The 23,402-nt window shown below is 43.8% G+C and overlaps 2 protein-coding genes across 2 annotated transcripts; one reads left to right on the forward strand and one right to left on the reverse strand.

The window, feature by feature from the left end:
* Window positions 1–4,423: 4,423 nt before the first annotated feature.
* On the forward strand, window positions 4,424–9,013 carry LOC126403691 (calcium uniporter protein, mitochondrial-like). The gene is made up of 9 exons (XM_050066403.1): window positions 4,424–4,677; window positions 5,341–5,401; window positions 5,678–5,845; window positions 6,863–6,967; window positions 7,161–7,318; window positions 7,516–7,622; window positions 8,033–8,129; window positions 8,530–8,646; window positions 8,791–9,013. Exons 1-9 carry the CDS (start codon window positions 4,612–4,614, stop codon window positions 8,860–8,862), a joined length of 951 nt encoding a protein of 316 aa, XP_049922360.1. The 5' UTR covers window positions 4,424–4,611; the 3' UTR covers window positions 8,863–9,013.
* A 350-nt stretch (window positions 9,014–9,363) lies between these two features.
* On the reverse strand, window positions 9,364–22,032 carry LOC126403681 (complement factor I-like). The gene is made up of 17 exons (XM_050066390.1): window positions 21,761–22,032; window positions 20,939–21,231; window positions 20,235–20,388; window positions 19,448–19,511; window positions 19,197–19,359; window positions 18,766–18,968; window positions 17,294–17,401; window positions 17,070–17,192; window positions 15,278–15,313; window positions 15,176–15,196; window positions 14,158–14,300; window positions 12,808–12,911; window positions 12,057–12,161; window positions 11,780–11,955; window positions 11,586–11,687; window positions 11,309–11,457; window positions 9,364–9,596 (listed from the first exon to the last, which is right to left on the reverse strand). Exons 1-17 carry the CDS (start codon window positions 21,818–21,820, stop codon window positions 9,528–9,530), a joined length of 2,073 nt encoding a protein of 690 aa, XP_049922347.1. The 5' UTR covers window positions 21,821–22,032; the 3' UTR covers window positions 9,364–9,527.
* Between the last annotated feature and the right edge of the window lie 1,370 nt (window positions 22,033–23,402).

The raw sequence follows: 23,402 nt of genomic DNA on the forward strand, positions 1-23,402 counted from the left end.
CTCTTACGGGGCAAAACATATGTGTGGTCCTCCATTTAAAGTGCGACAGAATCATAAAAGTACAAAGCAGGTTCACGCAGAAGCGCCCCGGATTGAGCTTCACCTTCTCTGTCTCCAGTGATGGCAAGTTCTAGATAAACACGAAAGGCAAAGCGCGTATATCACTTTCAGCCACTGTATTCAAATATGGCGACGCAAGAGGGCAGCCTCCAGCATACCTGCCTGTGTATATATAGAGGAATCATTCTAAGCCTATGAGAAAGCTTCCATTTGTATGTGAATTGCATTACACTTTAGTAAATATATATTTATGAAAGCAATAGTTGATATTTGCTAATAAACAACCAAGTAAATTACACATTGTAACTTTAACTACTTATAAACTTCAGTTTTACTCTTGTGACGCCCTCCCCACTGTCTTTGAGAATGTTCCAGCCAGCCTCATCGGGTAGTTGGCTGACACGGGAGGGTCGTCACCCTGATTTGGCTCACCTGGGCGGCAGGCTATAAAAGCCGCCTCATGTATTCACTTGTTCTTTCCTTTCCTTTCAGCTGACATCCACCAGGCATCGTGACTTTTGGTTTGCACCCTCAACACCTCCACAGCACACCTGACACTCACCCATGCATGGCTTTCATGACTGACTTTGCTGATCTACACACTCCACTGATTATTAAGTTAATTTTAGTTTAATAAATTCTGCTTGTTTAAAGTAAATCTTTTGAGTGGACTCCCTAACTGTCACATTCACTGAACCAGTTTGTGACACTCTGCACGTTATGATGTACTTCATATTTGTGATGTGTTTCCTAAATAAAGCAACAAGTGTTAAATTATGGGATGGCAGTGTCAGTTGGTCGACCACTTTAATCCAGGCTGAAATATCTCAACAGTTCAATGGAATGTGATTCAGGTATTCATAATCTCCTCAGGATGAATCCTAATGTGTGTCGTGTTTCATTGCCGCAGATTAATAGGACCTATTTACACCTGGCATTAACATGCATCTTGGGTAATCTGATCACAAGTACACAGCTCTGAGCCCTGACACACCAAGCTGACAGTCAACCGTTGGCCAATGTTGGGATGTAAGGAAGCGTCTGCTGCCCTTGTTGTGGCTGTGTGCCACACAGTTGTCCTCTGTGTCTCTGCTGATTCAACATGTCGTATCGATATCGGCGCTGGCTGAGCTCATCTGGGACTGAAATCACTTTGATTGTCAGTTCGGTTCAGCACACCAGAAGAGAAACTGAAGTGAGGAAAGTAAACAAAGACCTGTAGTCCAGAGGGAGTGAGACCAAAACAAACTTGTTCTTTGACATAAGAATATTTTTTATCTGTTGAACTCGTTAGCAGAAACAGTTTCTGAATGTTTGTGTTGGTGTTCACTGGTGCGCGTTAAATACTTATGCTAACTGGCTAATTAGCACCATGACAGTCTTCCTGTTTCCCTTTTTGAATGATGAACATAGACCAGAGTCCTGCACTGGGTCCAGTAACTTGTGTGAAGTTGTGTAACAGGTAAAAAAAATATATATTTATATATAAATTGACAGGTAAAAATGAACTCCATGTTGGCGGGCAGCGGGTGGGAGCAAAAATCAATGTTTTATTTTTCAGACTAAAACAAAGTAAAAAGCTGTGCAGTATATGTGTAATGGTTTAACATCTCAATCACTATTATCAAGCCGCAGTTACTTTTATTTTGAAAGTCAGTGGCACAAGTGTAACCTTTGACCTCGTGGTCATACTGGTCTCCTGCTGGTTTTCATAAATGGACTCGTGCAGGACTCTGATACAAACTACTGCCATCTGCTGGTGTGGAGAGTTATTCCCTGTTGCACAGGCGCAGGACGCACATGCTGGTTGGCCGTCAGCTGTAGCAAGACCAACTTTTGATACAGTTCAGGTACATTCAAGGTTCAAGGTAAGCCTTGAGTCCGGCATCTTGAGCTGCTTTCTTGGATTTCTGGAGTCAGAAGTGACTGTATTTGGATGAGAGGGTGGAGACGAGGAAGATTCTACACTTATATTTTGATTGACAGGTTGCAATGGTAGCAACTTGTCAATCAAAAGGTAGTCACGCCCTAAAGCCTCCCCCGCTTAATGGTGTATTTTCCGCTAAATGGGAGCAGAATTTACAAAATGACGTCATGCCGTGTTGAAGAAGACCCGAAACCAGAGACTGAGATCATGAACTCATCAGGAAAAAGTTTACTGAGGTCATAAATCAAGAGAGAAGTGGAGTCGCCCCCTGCTGGCCATTAGAGGCACTTTTCAGACACGGAAAAAACCCTCTTGCATGTGAACGTAGCACAAGCACTCGACTGTCCTGCTGTTATTACAGACATGTCTGAGCTACCCTGCAACTTCTTTAACCTGCAAAGGTCTGTGGGCTCATGGGAAATGTTTGTTAAAGGTCTTTAATTCCTCCACACTGGTGATAGCCGTGTCCGGAGGCACCATGTTTTCATGTTGTCCATCCATCCCATTCTCGTAAACACAATATCTCGAGAACGCCTTGAGGGAAGATTTTTTAAAATTTGGCAAAGACTGACTTGAACTCATCAATGAACTGATTAGAATTCGGTGTTCATAGGTTAAAGGTCAAGATCACTGTGACCTCGTCTGTCTCATCATCGTGAACGTGAACGTAAACGCAATATCTCAAGAATCTTGAGGGAATGTCTTAAAATTTGGCACAACATCCACTTTGACTCAGCGATGAACTGATTACAATTTGGTGGTTGAAGGTTAGAGGTCAAGGTCACCGTGACCTGTGCCCCTCTCATTTCTCATGAATGTAAAGCCCTTTTTAAACAGGAGTTGTGCAAATCTGCAAGAAAGCCCAATCAGTCTTTTTTCAGCATTGGCAGTATAAAAACAAAATCGGGGAGTGCAGCAAAATGCCGCCTACCTACTTTTGTTTATACAGAATGTGCCTTTTTCGGGGCAATGGGGGGCGTGAGCAAGTAACAAAACGTGTAGCTCAGCGTGTGACGTAAACAGTGACGTGGGAGGGAAGCCGCGGCTGGTCAGTCCTTCGGCGATTCTCTCGTAAGTCGGCCCGTTCTTCACCGTCCCCGTCATCTGACGGTTAATGGCCTCTTCGTTTGCGAGGACAAGGAGGGCGCGCAATTCCTTGTCTCCCCAGTTGCTCATCTTTACAGTGTCTGTCAGGTTTGTGTTTCCCTCTTGCTACTAGCTGCTCGCTAATTCCTGCTATCAGCTGTTTCCTGTTTATCCACCGCCAGTGGCTCGCACGTGCGGCGTCATCAACAGCTCCTCCCACAAGTCATCAACAGCTCCTCCCACAAGTCATCAACAGTTCCTCCCGTGGCCAATATGTCTACCCTACGAGGCGGAAAATTGGGCACCTCGGATCAACTCACCAATCCGGCTCTGTGTGTCTAAACGCTCGCAGCTTGCCGGCAAAACGGCCCAACATTCGCCAAAAATCTGGCAGTGTAAAAGGGGCTAAATATCTCTTCAAATTTGGCACAAACAAACACTTTTACTCAACAATTAACTGTTTACAGTTTGGTGGTTGAAGGTCAAAGGCCACTGTGACCTGTGTCCATTCTCATGAATGTCACATCTCAAGAATGTCTCAAGGGAGTTTCCTCAAACGTGGCACAAATGTTCACTTGGACTGAAGTGTCCAAGTGTTAGGTCATGGTCAAGGTCACTGTGACCTAACAAAACATTTTCACCCTCGACCAGGCAAGCTAGCTGCCAGCTAGAAGTCAGCAGAAGAAGAGTTTACTGACTGGTGAGTTGATGTCCTCGTCCTTATGAGTGACTCGCAGCCACGTCACCACCGTCCAAAGCAACCACAGAAAGCACCACCTACACTTGCAAAACAGACATAAGAGTCTAAATTTAGCAGAGTTGGCACAAATTTAGCGAAGCTGACATCTGGAGATGTCCTTTCAACAGCTTACAGACGTCTCTTTATGATGGTGGTCTGTGGGGAAAATCATTTCTGGGCTGCAGGGATTTTTTTAGCTGTAATACAGCAAGTGGCCACCAGGAAAAATTGGCTGCAAGATGGAGTGGCATTCTTCAGGGTCTGTTTGTTTTACAAGAGTTTTAAATGAAGAACGACATCATCGGGGGGAAACAGGAAGTCCACTCAGTTTTTTTTCTTTTACTTAAACGTTTAGCCGAATGTTTTTAGTCAAAACTCAAATTTAAAAACAGAAGAAAATGTTTTAGAGCAGTTTGAGACAAGTTTTCTACAGAGACATTCAGTGTGTAATTTGTGCAGTGCAGATGAAGTTTGAAGCATTTCCACATGAAAGGAATAAAGACTTTTGTTTAAAACATTCTCTCTTATTGTCTTTTCGTTTGCCGCGAGCAGACTTTATGACTTGTTGGTTTGAGTCAGTCACTTCCTGTGTGAAGAAGGATTTCCTGCCGGAGAACAAACTGTGTTCAGGTGAAACATGAGCTCTGAATGAGTCAGGAGAGGGTTAACTTCCTGGCCCCTCTTCCTGCAGCTCAGCCTGTCATGAAACCTGTTTCTACTCGCCTGAACATTTCTGACTCGAGGTGTCAGCCGGTTCACAAAGAGTCTTCACATCTCTCTGTCGGCTCGACGTCTCGCCATGTTCAGATCCCTCTGCAGGTTTGGTGTCCGCTGCTCTCGGCCTGCAGGAGTCAGAATCTACACGGTGAGTTTAACATGTTTAAAGTTTAACAGCTTTCCGACATCACGTACGTGTCACATTTAAAGTCTGGAGAGACTCTTCAACCTTTGTTCGGTACAGGAATGGTCATTTTCCTGATGGGTTTAGGTGTGACGTTCTTTAAATCTGTTAGTGCATCAACATTTGAACAAAATCAAACATTTGTACATTTGTGTCAAGAACATAAACACTGCTGAGCCGCGTACTGTTAGTGCTGGTACTGAATTATGCAACTTCCTCTGGTGCTGCCTCCAGTATTGGAACAGCTGCAACATACTGCAACTTTACTGATAGTGGTGGTGTTAATACTGCTGCTGCTGCTGTGAGAATGAGACAGGAGTGTGTGTGTGTGTGTGTGTGTGTGTTATGTCCTGCAGCTGTACAACACATGCCTCTGTGTGCCTCTCAGCCATTCAGCTCGTCTCTTACCTCCATTGTTTGTGCAGCCACACCTTTTTATCTGGAAAATGATCAATATGAGTGTTTCCCAATCTGCCGCCTCTGTGCTGAAGGTTTGGTGAGGTTGAGGCAATAAAAGGACTCGACCGTGTGTTCACGCTCAAACACTAACAGGAGGGTGTGTTTGTCTTCCTGACTTAAACTCAGCAGTCTGAGTCATGAATGTAAGAATGTGCTGTTCTCTCTCAGTCCAGTTGGGTCTGGTCTGCGTGCGGCGTGTCCAGTTACAGCAGCCAAGCTCCATCTGAAGGTAACTGACAAACTCACAACTGCATCATCTGCAAACCGTCTCAGTTAAAGCACCATAAAGGACTGTAAACTAAGAGTCTACAGCCTGGCAGCAGCTCTGTGGCTCTGTCTCTTAACCCCCCCGCCCTGTCTCTGTCTCTGTCCCTGTCCCTGTCTCTGTCTCTGTCTCTGTCCCTGTCTCTGTCTCTGTCTCTGCCCCTGTCCCTGTCCCTGTCCCTGTCCCTGTCTCTGTCTCTGTCTCTGTCTCTGTCTCTGTCCCTGTCCCTGTCTCTGTCAGATGTTTCTGTGCGTTACAGCCTCGGCCGGCCGGTCCTCTCTCTGCGCCTCCCCACAGGTCAGCAGCGTCGTTTCACTCTGACGCCCATGTTGACCACGGTCGGTGACCTGCTGCATGACATCAAAGCAAAAGACCCTGGGGTGCACACCGCCACCCTGCTCAATGGAGGTATAACACACACACACACACACACACACACACACATACACACACACAGGTGTAGTACTATACTTGTAAGGACCAAATTCACGATCCCAGAACCTGATCCTTAAACTGATTCTGACCTTTAATCTGAATTCAAGTCATAATTTTCAGCCTTTGGAACAAATCAAACTTCCTCACTTTCTTTCTTGCCAAAATGTCCTTTGTTTTTTAAAATGTCCCTACTTAAGAGAAATGTCACACCTGTCCACACTTTCGGAAATGTCTTCACTCTCCAAGAATATTTTTGGTCTTAAAAATGTCCACATTTTCTAAATATGTCCCTGCGTTATAAAAATATCCTCACCTACAACAAATGTCCACAAATATTCTCACTTGCCAAAATGTCATCCAACTCCTTAAATATCACTTTAAAAACAAATCTCTGCAGTTCACAAATGTCCTCACTTTCCAAAACGTTCACACTTTTAACTTAACTTTCCAAAAATATTTTCAGTTTTGCAAAAATGTCCTCCCTTTTCACAAATGTAATTTTCTTTAATTGTCCCTACTTGACAGAAAAGTCCCTCCTGTCCACAATTGTCCACACTTTCTAAAATGTCTTTACTTTTCAAGAATATTTTGTTCTAAAAAATGTCCACATTATACACAATATGTCCCCGCTTTGCAAAACTCTCACTTTCCACAAATATCCCTTCCCTATAAATATATCTTCACTTTCCAAAATGTAATCAATCTCGTTATATGTCCATACTTTTAAAATATGTCCCCGCTGCACACAAGTGTCTTTAGACCCCAAACACTTCCTCACTTACAGCAGATTTATTCACTTTTAAAAAATGTCTCCGTTGTCTAAAAATGTTTCAGCGTCCTCAAAATGTTATCGTCAAAAAGAAATTCTCAATTTCCACAAATGTCCAAACTTTCTCACATGTTTACTGGTCCTCAAACAGACTGACGCACACACACACAGAATAGTGAAGTTATGAAAACATGAAACTAAACTTTCCTTTGTCTCCTCAGACGGACAGAGAATCTCTTCATGCACCTTCATGGAAACTGTTTTGACAGAAGATTTTCAGCTGGTCATCAATGACGTCACACACAACGTCCGCTCCTTTGGACAAGGTACGACCTTCATGTGTGTGTGAGTGACGAGGTTAGCTTAGCTTAGCATAAAGACACTTTAAACCCATTTACACTATGAAACTGTTTCCTCCTCTCCCTGATCGACTGTGGAGGAGATAGACGGTGGAAGTATTAACATGTGGCGTTCAGTGTGTGTGATCAAAGGAACACCACTGACCCGTCTGTCCGTCAGGTTCATCTCATGAACACGTGTTGGGTGTGGACGACATGAAGTACGTGGTCCGTCTGCTGCACTCGGCTCTGACTCTTCCTCAGCAGCAGCACATCAAACACACAGAGCTGCTGATCAGACAGGAGCAGCTCAGGGAGCAGCTGCAGCCGCTCGAGACGGTAATACACATCACACACTGCTGCACACCAAATACTGCTGCAGTTACACAACCAGGGCTGACATTTCTACTTGTATTGAACTGAAGGAGTACTTCCTGTGCTCAATACAACACGATACGACTCAGACGCTAAAAAGACATTCAGAATAAATATGAATAAACCTGTATGTGTGTGTGTGTGTGTGTGTGTGTGTACAGATACAAATCAAGTTAGCGAAGGCGGCGGACAAGAGAGCATGGATACTGGGGTGGGCGGGGCTTGCCTACCTGTCGCTGCAGGGAGGATTCCTGGGTTACCTCACCTGGTAATGAACCAGCCCAATCACCAGATTAATGTTGGCACTGTTCGTGTCTGCAAACTGCGGATATGTTTGTGTGTTATTATGTAACGGACACATTGAACTTTGTTTTCATGGTTTGGAAAACATCGTGTTTGTGGTTCATTCGACAGAGAAACATTGATGGCTCGCTATAAAACAATGTCCACCATCTCCTCCACCTCCTGATGAGTCAGCTCAGATACTACGTCACCTAAAAACATAGATAAACATACAAAGCGTACAAATGTATTTATGGTTTGTAGAAATGTACAGAGCCAACTTTTTCCTCTGGCGCCGGCTGCATGAACAAACCTGAACCTTTGCTGCGCTCAGGGAAGCTGTGACCATGTTCAACATGTGTGTGTGTGTGTGTGTGTGTGTGTGTGTGTTGGCAGGTACGTGTTCGCCTGGGACGTCATGGAACCAGTCACCTACTTCATCTCCTACACCACCAGCATGATCTTCTTCGCCTACTACATCCTCACCAAACAGGTAGGAGCTCTCATTCTCACAGTATGTGTCTCCTCTTCCTCCCACTGTACACAAATGAAGCCCAAATGTATATATAATGTATATATATACCAGATGTGGGCGCTGCCATCTTGTGCTGCTGACGTCATTCAGAGCCAGAGTCTGGCTTTATCGCGAGCTGAACACTGATTGGCTCACAGAGTTGTCAATCATGACATCACATCCCCCTTTTTGCAGCCTCCAGTAACTGATGACAGGAAAGTGAGTGTGATAAGAACGACTCAAGATCTTAAGATGGCTGAAACCACCTTTGGAAAACATTTATATAACCTTGAGTTTTGAGTTTGGCTGATGTGATGTACTAACATGGAGGGGGCGGGCTTAATGATCAGTGTGTGTGTGTGTGTGTGTGTGTGTGCAGGACTTCCTGTATACGCAAGCGAGGGATCGTCAGTTCCTTCACCTCTTCCACCAGCGAGCACGTGGACAGAAGTTCAATGTTCAAAAATACAACGAGCTCAAAGACGAGCTGGCAAAGGTGATGGACACACACACACACACACACACACACACTTTTTTTTTTTTTTTTTTTTACGATTAATTGTTATTAATAAAATTGTAGTAATCATAAACTGTGTGTGTGTGTGTGTGTGTGTGTGTGTGTGTGTGTGTGTGTGTGCAGGTGGAGAGTGATCTGAGGAGTTTGAGATCTGCCATTCGGCGGCATGTGGATCAGCCTCAGAGAGCCGCCTGACATTTTTACTTTGGTCTTTTTTTGTGACATTAAATGTAAATTTTGCACATTTTTTGTACGAACTGTCTCTAGAAAAACAAGTCTCTTTGTAGCACACGCTTCGTTCAGCTGTCTGATGACTGACAGAAAAATAAAAAACTACATTTTCTAAGTTTTTATCCCTGCAGCATTTTTTGGTATTTGTTTTTTAAATGAATGTTTAAGTGTGTTATGTGTCAAAATCCCTTATATTCAGCTTCCTATAGGACCCTTAAATATTTTTGGTGACACATCTGGCTCTTATGGGCACAAACAGGTTTCTATTAAGAAAAGTTAAGACCTTATATATCCTGAGGGACACTGTGCTTCAGCTGCAGCACAAACATACAAAGAAGGAAAGAGTGCAAATCTTTTTTTTTTGTTAGTGAACAAAATGTGCTGACTGTAGAAACAATACTTTTGTTTTCATTACATATAAAACTGTTTTTATTGACAGCTGTGGAAACAAATTAGCTTCAAACACACGGAAAAATATTTTATTGAACAAAAAATGTCATTTTGATAAAATCAGTAAACAAATCATGGGCCATTAAAGTATGTGAGTTTTTAAAATGAAAACAGCTTGACTCTTAACACTTCTGTGTGTAGCAGTGTGTGTGTGTATGTGTGTGTGTGTGTTGGCCTTATCAGGAGTTGAACTTGGTGACTGCAGGCCACCCTGTTTGACGTCTGATCCACTCAAAGTAATGAGCGACCTGTCAGAGAGAGACAGAGTTAATATTAATGTGACATCATTTGTGAACACGTGAAAATATAAATATAAAAGCAAACAATGAAATAAATTTACTGTCAGCTGTGTGTTTGTAAGATTTGACCTCAGTACAAACAGACCCTGGCACTGAAAGTGGAACCGAAGACTCATGGAGTTTGGCACAGACATCAGGGTTCTGTAGTGACGGGGCTCTGGCGTCACCAGTGGGCTCTATAGCCCCACACATGCATGCCCCAGTGGAATAACGTTCCTCCAGTGATCACAAAGTTTGACTAAAACATTGCTCTCATCTTCAACAGCATATAAAATTTGGGTGAAATTTTTTAGCCCAACGGTATGTCAGCCATTTTGGATTTTGTGAGTTACATTTCATTTTACCAGCATGTTTTAGACAGGATGAACTGAGACTCACAAAACTTGCACACATGTTCAAACCAGCAGCATTTTGATTTAAAGGTCCAACTGGGCCTGGACGCCCTTGCCATACCTCAACTCATGAAACTTAGCGCCCACACTCAAACCTGTGAACATCGCGAGACTTTATAGTGATTAGCGGGCTCCGTTGTGCCCCCTAATACATGGAGGTGAAGAGGCGAAGTTGCTGTTAGGCCCTGACACACCAAGCCGATGGTCGGCCGTCGACCAAAGTTGGGCCGTCGGTGAGCGTCTGTCGGCCTAGTTTTTGCGGTGTGTCCCGCACTGTCGGCGGCTTTTCGGCTGATTGAGCATGTTGAATCGGCAGCGGAGCTTGTCGGTGAGAGAGGTCACTCTGATTGGCTGTTCAGGTTTTACATTCATGAAAAGTTTGTGTTCCTCTCACCATTTTTGGACACATTTCTCACTGGGTTTCATTGGCTCCGCCCATGTGGAAGTTGGCCGTTTTAGATCTTGTCCATTTTTCATGTATTTTATACAAACTTTTTCAAACTCCTCCCAGAGGGTGTTTTTCAGATTTGTTTCAAATTTGGGTGGTATAACCCTCCGATCAATGTGACATTAAATTGTGAAGAAATAGTTGATAGTTCGATGATGTCATAGGTCACGTCAGAACATGCCATTTTATGCACTCAGTCCAGTTCAAACCAAACACACTTTTCTGTGCAGCGTTCTAAAACAGTTTGGTCACCAATCCTTGGTCTGAACTGGGCTGCACTGGTATGGATCTCTACGAAACTCCTCCCACAGGATTCAACAGACCCATCTCAAATTTAGGCAGCAGAATCCCCAAACCTTCACAATGCTGAATCGTCAAGCGTTCTTGTTTTTAAAGAACAGCGTGTCCCTGGCAAGGCGGGCAGTTTGCATGTTTCGACACCTGAAGTTCTTGGAACACGAAAACTGCCCCACATATCACATGCTGGAGAAGAGTCCAAGCCTGAAGACGTCTGCATGCTCATATTGACTCAAAGTCATAGCGCCATCTACTGACAACAGGAAATCAGCATCAGCGTCTTCTAGCACGACACGATGAGCACAGGAAGTAGTATTTTAGCTCCACGTACTCAATGCAGGAAATACCATCTAACTCCTGCACAGTGTCCAATGTCAATGTGAACTCGTTGCCCCAACAACCTGAATCCCGCCAGCGCTCCTGATGCGTAGGCAGATGCGAGAGCCCGTTCACTGCCTGCAGCTTTAATTCTACTTCCTGTGTGTGTGTATGTATGTGTACATGTACTTCTCCTGCGTATTTACCTGCGTATAAACTCCAGGGAATCCCGGCGCTCCACACCTCTCTCCCCAGCTGACGAGGCCCCACAGGTATGAAACCCCCAGTTCGTCTTCACAGACCAGCGGACCTCCACTGTCCCCCTGACACGAGTCCACACTGCCCTCCAGATCACCTGCACACACACACATTAACAGCTCCACTCATGTGTCTTTGAAGCAGCTTGTGTGTTCACATCTCATCCACCACACACACACACACACACACACACACACACACACACACACACACACACACACCCACCTGCGCACATCATGCCGGGTTTGTAGCGATCTTTGTAAAACCTCTGGCAGTCTGCGATGAGGGACACCTTGGCCCAGAGCAACACCTGAGCTGATCTGCCACCTGTCGACAGGTTGAACAGGTTCATTTTATCACCAGAGGAGCTCATTGACTCTAACGTCACTTCATAAAGTTCCAGTCGATGGAACACGTACTTGCAGTTCGTCCCCATCCAGAGATGCTGCAGGTGTGGTTGGGCTGAAAGAGCTGGGTGGACCAGGGAATGCAGACAGCGCTGACGGCCGGGTTGTCCTCCAGACATATGTCTGTGAATGGAAGCTTCTTCAGCAACACCAGAGCGATGTCGTTCTCATAGGTGTTGGCGTTGTACCTGCAAATCATTCAGAAACACACATGGGTCTCGTGCTCTGTTACAGGTCACGTAAAGTTTAAGTGCACGTGCAGTGACTGAGGGTTCAGGTCCATACATACTTTGGGTGGATGCGAATTTCTTCAACAGGAACGATGTCAGTCGTGTTCTGAGCTCGAGACTTCTTCCAGAGAGAGAACTTCACCTTGAATGCAGACGGGTGGGGTCTGAGGAGACAGAGAGAGGCAAGACACTGTTGATGCCATTAACAAATGTAAAACATGTTAACTGCTGTACATGTTTAAGATCCTTCTCATTTTAACTCCTTTATTTACTGCTGGGTAGTTTCAACATTCCGTGCTTTGTGACGCCGACTCTTCCAGCTGATCCAAGAAGGTTTTTAAGAGTTTAATCAGCTTAAGAGGAAGGCGACTTTGTAGTTAAAGCTCCAGTGTGCAGGACTCAGTAGGCAGAAATGGAAATTAATATAACTAGTCCATGCATTGAGTGCACAGGTGCCCACGTACAGCTTCACATGGTGTGTGTTTGGGATACAGGTCATAGGAAACTGCAGATTAAATAGTCAACCCATTAAGAAGAGCAATGTATTCAGACAGAGTGTTTGTGAAGTTGATAGTAGACCCCGAGATGCTTGAACTCCTTCACTAACTCTCACAACCTGGAGGGAACAATCCACCAAAGGCCCGGAGAAAGAGACTAAGGGCTAATAGGAAGAAATGGAATTGGTCCTAGGTCTGTAAGGGCTTAGGGCTTGAGTCAACAAGTCTGTAAGGGATCCATTTGGGATTGGGGGAATATTTCACACTGACACCACTGCTTCATCTTTTACTTGTTACTGAACACCGGTCGTACCTGACGCAGTGAGCAGCAGTGAGTACCCAGCACCCTCCGATGTAAGCGCCTCCACAGTCGATCTTGCGGTTCTCCTCCAGAGCAATCTGCCACTGGATCTGAGTCTGCAGGACACCAAAGGGTTTCATTTGAAACTACAAGAAAAATACAGTATTTGCAATTTGCTTCAAGTTTTATGTCCAATGAAAATAAATGTTTAACCTTGTTAACACATCCATGAAGTGTTTATTTGTACGCTGTCATGAGCAAATAAGCAGTCAGCACCATGGCATTACCGCCTTGGAACTGCAGGGTACTAACAACAGTCTCAGGAAGACAGATTCAGACTGACGGGGTTTGTTACGTCACAGATGTAATTAACCAGTCCCGTAGCACTACGGCTGAATGAGGGTAATGAGAGGACTGGCTGCATATTGTATTTTACAGGTTACAAGTTTACAAGTTTTCAACCTGGACCCTGTTTTCACCATGACTGCACTTAAGGTCCTGACACACCAAGCAGCCGTCAACCAAAGTCGGGCCGTCGGTGAGCGTCTGTCGGCCTAGTTTTTGCGGTGTGTCCCGCACCGTCAGCACTTCGGCGTCAGCAGCTTTTTGGCCGATTGAGCATGTTGAATCAGCGGCGGAGCTTGTCGGTGAGAGAGAGATCACTCTGATTGGCTGTTCAGGTTTTATTTCCTCGCCCCTGTAGCGAGTGAATCTGCCTGTAGTGAAACCGGGGCTAACCGGTGCTTCCTCCTCAGGCTCCACTTCACTCAGCTGCCCCACAGACCCGCTGCTTCTTCCCACTTTAACCTGAATAACAAACCGGAGCTAGCTGGGAGCGGCTAGCGGAGCGTTAGCCGCAGCATGACCGGAGGGAAGCACAGCCAGTTAGCCTCCGCTAGTCTCTGAGCTAGCCCCGGCTCTCCGTTAGGATCCAACTGGAGCACCGAGCCCTGGTTTGTTATTCAGGTTAAAGTGGGAAGAAGCAGCGGGTTTATCGGGCAGCTGAGTGAAGTGGAGCCTGCGGAAACTGGTCCAGCACTGAGCCGAGTGTCAAAGTGTTTAATTTGTCACTTATGAAAGGATCCCTACAGAGACAGAGCTTTGTGTTAAAGATCCTTTCTGTTTCACCAGAAACAGCCCTGAAACACATGAGCATATGGGGTCCAGGTTGAAAAAAAACAAAGTTGCCCTTTAAGTTTCACAATCACTTCAACTTGTCAGAGCAGGCGATCGGGAACTAGGTTGATCTAAAGTCAACTTGAGAACTGATGTAACAGCTGATGATGATGATGATGATTATGAATGTAACACACAGATGTACTGGTAAGTGTAATAAGACAGACAGGTGTGTTTCTAACTGACCGGTTTTGCTGGGATTCCTCCCACCACTCTCTTGTATCGGCCGTGGCTTACTCGGTCCTCCACCTCCTCATCGTCCACTGTGGTCGCATTGGGAATCCCGCAGTACAACTGGGACTCCAGAAAACGCCTGTCGTTGATCATTTCTGGACAAACATGCACAGAAGTGTTGTAATTCATATTCAGCGCTGATGAGATCTGGAGGACACACAGAGTCCTGCACGGGTCCATCTTTGAATCCCTGAACCCACCCGTACTCGTAAAGCTCAGTCCCAGAACCGACCCTTAATTATACCCGTCATTATGTCTACGTCAAAGCTGCACTCGCCCACACCTGCTAGTAAAAGTCCCATGACCTGACCCGCACCCTCGGGCTGCAAAGTTTCACGCCTGGAGTCCTCTATGTCGGTGACCAATGTGACGACGGGGTCAAAGGTTACACTTGTGTCACTGACTTTCAAAATAATAATAAGGAACTGTCAAAATATTAAACATATACTGCACATCGTTACTCTGTTTTATTCTGAAAAATACAAAAAAGTTCCCACTCACTGCCCGCCCGCGTGGAGCTCATCTATACATATTTTTCCCTGTTACACAGTTGTGTTCTGTTGGTTACCTGTTGGGTACCCAAGTCGGTGCAGGACTTGGACACAGGCCGTACCCTGACTTGTTGTAAAGTGATTTGAGGCTTGACTTGTTAACTGTTTTCAATTTTCAGTTCAATTTTATTTATAAAGCCCAATATCACAAATCACAATCTGCCTCAGAGGCTTCACAGCATACGACAGCGGATAAGGAAAAACTCCCCCAAAAAGAAATTGGACTTGGACTTGAGTAATGTCAAAACCATGTCCGTTAATCTGCTGCAATAACAGCCCCCTCTTTTTGGTTTCAGGCTCTCCATCAGATGAACCTGGGTGCAGGAATCTGCTCCCAACATGGATGTCCACATACTTTTGGCCTTAAGGTGCACCATTACTTCTGATATACTACAAGTGTTACTGTGTGGGCTGCATACCTGTTTTTGGAGAGATGTATTCTGAAAAAAGGAGAACAAAAACAAAGTCATTATCATCTTCACCACCAACAGCAACAGTTTACACCTCAGTTCCAGGTATACCTGAGTTCTTGGGTGGTTGGTGTGTCGCGCTCGACTCTGTGGAGAACAGAGGAGACAAAATGATTATTACAAAATCAAATCAGACAGATGGTGGAAAACTGTCAGAATCAACAGCAACAAAATTACTGCACGCTGTTAAATATGTGACTGTACATTTACAGTAAATTACTGGCTACTAGCTGCGTTACAGTAAGTTACCGTTTTATTTTTACAGTAAATTATTGTGAACTGGCAGCACAGTATACTGTGATCTCACCGTAGTTCTGCCAGGACATTACTGTGATTTAACAGTGTGCTCTTGTAAAATTATTATATTTACCTGCACGAATTTCACAATAAAATTCTGAATTCACTTAAATATAGCCTTTAAGGATAAAATAGTGTAATTTATTGTGAAATATTTCAGTTCCCGAAGTTTGTCTGTTTAAAGTGTATTAAAGATTTATCACAAACTTTTTGGTCTCATCAGACTACACTTTCTACTCCCTTTATGTACAAAAATAGATCCTGTTAATTCAAACGTTGTGACTGTCACTGCCCTCATACCTCCGTCCACCTGATGGCGCTGGAGGGCAAAGTAAAACAAAACAAGGCGACAGTGGAGGAGTCGAGTCGGCGGCGGTCTGTGAGGCTGTAAAATACATCGCCACATGTGAACGGAGAAAGATTTACACTATATTATGAAATAATTTCATCCCCCTATTTTTAAAATGTCTCCAACAGTCGTATCTGGGGTTGTAACAGTGTGAAACTTTCATGGTACAACCATGTCACTGCCTTATAGAATTATTATTATTATTATTATTATTATTATTATTATTGTTAAAGGAAGTATGTGAAAAAAGTAAAATAAAGTTGAGTTTGACCACCACAACCCGACTTGAAACCATTGTTTTTTAAATGGAAGTTTGTGTAAAACCTTTGAAAATATCTAAAATAAAGTTGAGATTTTCTGTCCAGTTGCAGTTTTTTCAATAGCATAAATAAGCAAATATTCACTGTATGATAACTGTCAACTTTCATATCACAGTGTACCTTAAAACCATGGTCATATCTCATTTGGACAATGCTACACTTGTCCCACTATTTCCTGTGGTGCTGCTCAGTTTCATCCATAATCGTAAGCTTTCAGAAAATGTGCACACATGCAGATGAAATTAGCTCAGAGTACTACTCAAACAGAGTAACTCTTCGCGTTTGTAAGGTCACTCCAGCGGTAACTTCCTGCAACAACTCAAATCTTGCGAGACGTGAGATATCAGAGCCAGACTTTCACTCTCTGAGTGAGTGTTTTGACTTGCCACTACAAACATGGCTGAATTTGTACCCGATTTTGACCAACTGGATCTGGATGAGCCATTTGAATTTGATGAGCGCCCGTATTTATTTGAACACGGAGTACACGGACGCAGAGCTCATTGAAACTGAAGAGCGGACGAGGAGAGAGAGGGAGCAGCAACAGGCAGAGGAACATGTGTGAATCCAGCTAAAGGTAAACACACACGTTCATTTCTCCTTTCCGTTATGTTGTCAGATAATTATACTAACAATCCGAGCCTATCTGTGTGAAAAAAATGCACTTTTAGTGGACGTATGTTGACGTTGTTTGACGCTGTCTGAGTGCCCTATTATTTAATACAGTGCGCGCTCACGGGCTGCAGGCAGGTCAGCCCTAGCTTCATACTGGAGACATGTCACATATTGAACAGGTTTGGATCTACGTTTGATCGTACAGAGCAACCAGTTGTCTCTCTCTTTCTAAAATATTAAAATGTCTTTGTGTGTATCTCACTGAGTTCCATGGTGTGTTTCTCTGATTCGTCCTCGCCAGCCAGACAGTCAATCTGTCCGTCGTCGACTGCATCCAGATGCACACACACACCCGTCTTGCAGAGGAAAGCATTGTTCCTGCAACCTGACACACACAATAATTCACACAGTGACAGACAGGACTCGCAGGGTCTTAAAGTCTATTTATGTGTGTGTGTGTGTGTGTGTGTGTGTGTGTGTGTTTACTTTTGCAGCACATCTCGTCACTGCGGTCGCCACAGTCATCGATTCCATCACAAGTCTGGCTCAGAGCCACACACTTTGAGTTTGCACAGGTGAAGCCACACTTTTCCTCTGAAACACAAAGATGAGATACTGTGACGATACTGGAAAGGAGAGCGTGATACAACGACCACCATGATCACAGTGGAGCGTCCTCGAATAAATAATCACTGTGACACTGGTACAACAGACGCAGGACTCAGCACAGAAAAACAGGTTTACTTAACAAGCAGCGTATCAGCACACAAGAGTCAGTGTCAGCGCAAGCAGAGGTGTCAAAAACACTGAGTTGAAGACCTGATCAGAGCTACAGGATCAAATACTGGAGGAGATTTACTGAGAGATGTTACTGGAACACTGGACACAAAGAGACCAGGGAACACACAGACTAAACCCACTGCAGGAAGGGTAATGAGGGACAGGTGAAAGGGAGGAAGGTGGATCCAACAAACCCTGGACTTTCACCTGGGATGCTGCTGTTCACTTCCCAACCCGCCCTCATTTAACATGGTTTGGATCTACATTCATAAAGGAAGCGATCATTGACTTTCCGGGTGAAAGTCCAGGGTTTGTTGGACCAATCGACCACCCGCCCTATGTGGACTTTATTGCTCCTCATCTTACACTGTTATCAGCAACGTTTCAAGCTGACGCCATCCAGCAGCGTATCATCCGACTCTTTTCCATTTTTACCTGACGCTGTCACCCACGGATCACACTGCCACAACAGGTGCAATCCGGTCAAACGGCGGTGTATCATAACACTGCAAAAGATTCCATCTGGCCACAGTATCATTCATCTGCAGTGCAACCATTTTAGATGTGTGCATGCGCAAGTTTGAGCGGACGGGGTATCTGTCAATCTCTTTTTTCATGTGGCCAATCAGAGGCTCACAACCCCCTGTCAGTCAAACACTTACCAGGTTTAAATTCAGTCAATCACTTCACAGTAGTGGAAGTAGTCGACATTTCAACTAGCTAGCTATGCTAGTGCTAGCCAGCACCTACACATCAACTCCCTGATTGTAATCGAATATAGTAACTTCAGCTACTGTTCATTTTAGAAGGACCACGGCAAGAAGGCGTGTTCTTTGTTTAGATTATCGGACAATGGATCATAGTTGTTTTTTTGTGGTTGCCAGCATTAGCTAGCATAGCTAGCATGCTAGCTACGTTACCTAAAAAGTTGTCTGTATCTACTTTAAAGTGTTGATGAAAAACACTGGCGTCAGTTGATACTTTGTCGAGGGTGAATCTGTTCACATCAAAACCTTTTATTAAGCAGGTATTGTAACGTCACAAATTCACATTGCTTCTTAGTTTTGATGTGAAAGATTAGAAAGATTGATATGTTCGTGTTGTTCGATCAAGATGTGTTTAGATAAAAGATGAAAGGAGTGAACCAATAGAAATGAGTAGAATCAGTACATACTGACCTTTTGGTTCTCGGGATGTGTCATAACAGGTTACCGTAGCGACGTTCCTGCCGCCAATCCGGATCTTGTTGTAGATTACACACTCAGCCAGGGAGGACTCATAACCTTGGCAGTGGATGCTAACACAGTTGCCTGGAAGCTGGTTTTTGGGATGGTAGGTTAACAGCGTCTGGTATGACGTGAAATCAACACTCAATGCACCACTGTAAGCACAAACACACACACACACACACACACACACACAAGTCATACTGGAGATACAAAATATACTGAACCACTTTTGGAGTTTGTGCTGTTCGCTAGCAGTTGATGTCAAGGTAAATTTATAACACAATTTTATGGTCTCCATTTTGGCACGTAGTTAAACATAACAGTACACGATGCATATTGTAAACATGCATTATAATATATAGAAACATATCTCCTCTCACAGTGAATTCCCATGTTCCTTGCAGACCACGTTAGCTGTTGCCATGTTCCAAATCTTCTTACACACCAGGAACTCCTCCGCAACTCCAGAGCGGTCATCAGGAATGGAGACCCGGATAACTCCCGTCTCCCGGTCAATTGAACTACTGTACTTGGGGTAAGAGGCTGTGGTGAGAGAGAGATAAAGGTTACGTTAACTATGAGCAGGAATGATCCCAAATGTACTGCAGGCATTGAATCTGTGAGAGCCAACCTCCGCAATTTTTTCCAAAGTGGGACATGGCGGGTTTCTTGGTCAGACATGAGTAAGCCATCACCTGGAAAACAGATTGAGTAAAATAAATCAAAATTTTGTGACTTTCTTTGTATATTTTTTTTGTCTAAAACTTATGACTAAGAAAACGGTTGCATTATTGGAATAAGCAACATTTTAAAGGCCTGTAATGAGCATCACAGAGGTTTCACTGATCCTGATTTCACTTCAGAGCCTGGTGATCAATTTCACATCTTTTCAGGTGGTTCGGCAACCTGGTCTCACCCTGAAGTCGTTGAATACTGGTGCTTGGGTAGACACTTCTGGTGTCAAAGATCAACGACAAAAGCCATCCTTTTATGTCGGCATGATACATGGCTGGTCGCTGTTATTATGTAACGGCGACCGGCGGCATCAGGGGGAAACACGACCGGACAACAATGTAAGTTAACGTGGCGAATGTCAGAGTAGGGCAGGTGGGAACAACAACTATCAACTTTGACCCAGGAGGCCGGTGTTCACTTCCTGTAAGACTGTAAAGCCAAAGCCTGTTTTGTTTTTCCTAAACGTAACCACATGTTTGTGTGTGTTGTTGAAAGAAGAAATTGTCAGTTGTCGGTGTTGTACCGACATAGTGCAAGACTGTATGTAAACGTTAAAATTTCCTGTGAAAATGGAAGTGGATCTTTAAAGAAGACGATGCATAAAACAAGTGAGCATTTGTTGTTCCATAACCAGCTCCAATTCCAGACCAGCTGTCGATACCCAACCCAATACACACACTAACCTGGCAGTAGGAGCGGTAGTTTCTATTGTCCTGCCCACAAACTGCGGTCACATTCTCAGCGGGACACAGGTAGGGTGGTTTACAGGAGCATTGTCCTTCGATGCACCGCTGCCATGGAGGACAGAACACCAGGTCACATGACGCACGAGTAAACCTGATAAATGATGGAAGATAGATCATACTCTATTTATACACAGATTATTACAGTGAACTAAGAAAACTGAATGAACGTTTGTAGCAGTAAGCCTTAAGCCTAGGCAACATTAAGATGTTTCAACCCTTAACCGATTTTGAAAATGAGAGACTGAAAACAGTTTTGTTCCTGCAGTGTGTGGAGGCAACAATTTATCCAAAACTGAGTGGGTACACTGTCTCAGAAATTGAACTCTTTGTTGGATTTTCTCCTTCATGTCACATTTCTTTTGCTTCCCTTTCTTTGTGATGGACTTCGCAGGTCGCACTCGAACCAGACTCAACTTTTGGGCTCAATTCACAAAGTAAATACAGTTGTAGTGACCGTCTTTCTACTGCCTGGTGATCGAGAGTTAGTCCCTTAAAACTGTGATAAATTAGCAGACCTCTGAATTTATCAAAAAATATGCAAGAATGCAAAAAAGGAAATTACAAATATAACAGCCCGTAGAAACTAACAAAGATAACTAAACAACAAAAGGAGGAAGCCCAGACATTCAAAATACACTTACTTCTTTTCTAGACACTCAGGTGAACCCAGAAACTCGTCGTTCTTAGGTGTTTGAGGAGCTGTGGGGGCGGGGCTGGTAACCAGTGGGGTTGGAGCTGGGGTTGGGGTTGATAACTGTGGGATCTCTGAGGTCTTTGTGATCTGTTCGATGTTTGGGATCTGCTGGATCTGTTCGATCCCTGAGGTCTGCCGGACCTGTTCGATCCCTGAGGTTTGCCGGACCTGTTCGATCCCTGAGGTGTGCCGGACTTGCTCTGGCCATGATTCATGGTTATAATCTCGATAACCTGAACACTGAAAAAGCAATTGAAGTGCAATATGCTTAGAAATCAACATAGCAGGATACAACAGAACATGGTAATGCACATCATCTGCAGCTCTGGCTTTTGTCCCGTTAAATTTTTATGCAGATGATATATGACTTTATATGTCTGTAAAAATACAAGTATTTGTTGCTTGTTAAACTCAGCAGCTGTTTTATCTTTTGTTGAAAATAGTCCAGAATGCTGCACCTGTACGCTGCAAAGCAATAACAATGTAATACCGTTACATAACTCGCCTTGGGGCTTGACTGCAAAGACTTGAGGCTATTTGTGACTTTGCAAAACAATGACTTGGTCCCACCTCTGCAGTTTACGAGCCAAAGTCAAATATGACTACGCAATATAACATTATTCTACATAATCTTTGTCCTGCGTAAAGCAACGTCAACACAAATACATGCTCAGAAATCCTAATTAAGTGATAAAAACACATAAATAAATAAATGTAGAAATACAGTAAAAGAAAAAATGAGAGTAAAAGACCGCATGAGTTAACTCACTGTTTCAGAGTGAAAGACGATAAGAGACACCAAGACAAGAGAAACTCCAGCTGATTTCATCCTGACAAAGACAAACAGTCTGCGTTCCTCCACAGTTCAGCTTCTTACAAAAATCTTCTTTCTCCTCGTGTGCTGAAAAACTCGTCACTGATGGCAAAAAAAAAGAAGAAATAATAAAATATATTTTACAAAGGAGAAACAGCTGCAGATTGAGACAGAGAGACAGTAATTATCTCTGTAAGGGAGCAATGTGACTGATGGTTTGATATGTCCTCTGTCTACTGATGATGTCATCAATCAATCATTAGCTTGTCTTGTCAATGTTGACACAAACATGTGCACACAGACTCCAGTGTGATTCTGCTAACTGGCCATGCACTGTACTGAGTCGGGGGAGGGGCTGTTTGTGTGGGAAAACACATATTCCAGTAACCACATAAACACAAATATTTGGCAGCACAGTGACTCAATACTGAAGGTCGATGTCTGAACCCGAACTGGCTGCGTTCGTTTCCTTCTACAGGCCAGAAAAGTTCAGGTCAGACAAACTGGAGGCTAAAATTTGTGTGTCGGTGTTAACAGAAAAGATTCCTGCAAATGTGATCGTGAGCGCTTTTGACAGGTTACAGTAGGAAAGTCACAGGTGTAAATAATACATTGTATCACAGCTGACTTTAATTTAGCTCTGCCAGTTTGAAGTCACGTTAGCGAAGTTTGGAATTTTTTCGTTTTGTTCATAATTTTTGTTTTCAGTCCTGTTTAGTTTCAGTGAGTTTACAGAGAGGGTTTACTTGTTTCAGTTTAGTTTGTTTAAAAATGTTTCATTGTAGGTTAGTTTTACTAGCTTCAGTATTCATTTGAGTTTTTTTAGTTTTACATTCTAAGACCCTGCATCCTCATATGAGGACATTTGGGGTTTCCTGCACCCTATACTTGGTTCTGATTAACCTACTGTCCTCATTCATGGACACTTTTTTGTGCACAAACCACAATACACTAATCCATGTAAAAACAAGATGGCAGCCATCTCTGCCAAATCAGTCTGCAGCTGATCCCCACACCATTAACTATAATAAATCTGGTTTCAAAGTCCTGGTGTTGCACTTGCTGGCTCACTGTCATGTTGTCATAGTTTACAGGGACATAGACATTTAAAAGAGAGCAGAGCCATCATTAATGTTATTAGTAACACCTGTGCTTTTCCAACTATGACAAGTCAAAGCGTCTGCTGGGAAATGGCCTACTCATGCTGGGACAGGCGACCCTGAACAGGAGAGATGGATGGAAGTACAAATAAGTTAATGTTCAACATTCAATCAATAAAAAAAGTGTTTCAAAATCACAGTTGACTTTATCTGTGAGGCCGTCAGACCTCTGAGTCTGGGTTTTCCTACATGTACACACACAGAACCACAAACCACCCAAGCGTCCTGCTACACACACATGATCAATACGATAATGGGGGCATGTACCTTTACAACAGCCTTCAAAGTGTTGGCGAGTTGGTTTGTGTACAACACACAGAGCTGAACTCAAACAGACAGAAAAGAGGCCGTGTGTCACAAACTGATGTAGAAACCCAGACTGGGACGCATATTCCAACTGCGCTGTATACATGTCCAAATAATGTTATTAAAACAGC

Source organism: Epinephelus moara, chromosome 17 (genome assembly GCF_006386435.1).
Source record: "Epinephelus moara isolate mb chromosome 17, YSFRI_EMoa_1.0, whole genome shotgun sequence".
Taxonomy (NCBI): Eukaryota; Metazoa; Chordata; class Actinopteri; order Perciformes; family Serranidae; genus Epinephelus; species Epinephelus moara.

What these genes read in the sequence shown, in the direction of transcription:
- LOC126403681 (XM_050066390.1), bottom strand. Translation starts at nt 21,820, where the DNA reads ATGAAATCAGCTGGAGTTTCTCTTGTCTTGGTGTCTCTTATCGTCTTT. An exon ending in ACTACCGCTCCTACTGCCAG is followed by an intron (nt 19,512 to 20,234) that starts GTTAGTGTGTGT and finishes TCTGTTTTCCAG; the next exon opens with GTGATGGCTTACTCATGTCT. An exon ending in CACATCCCGAGAACCAAAAG is followed by an intron (nt 17,402 to 18,765) that starts GTCAGTATGTAC and finishes TTTGTGTTTCAG; the next exon opens with AGGAAAAGTGTGGCTTCACC.
- LOC126403691 (XM_050066403.1), top strand. Translation starts at nt 4,612, where the DNA reads ATGTTCAGATCCCTCTGCAGGTTTGGTGTCCGCTGCTCTCGGCCTGCA. An exon ending in CAGGAGTCAGAATCTACACG is followed by an intron (nt 4,678 to 5,340) that starts GTGAGTTTAACA and finishes GTTCTCTCTCAG; the next exon opens with TCCAGTTGGGTCTGGTCTGC. An exon ending in ACTACATCCTCACCAAACAG is followed by an intron (nt 8,130 to 8,529) that starts GTAGGAGCTCTC and finishes GTGTGTGTGCAG; the next exon opens with GACTTCCTGTATACGCAAGC.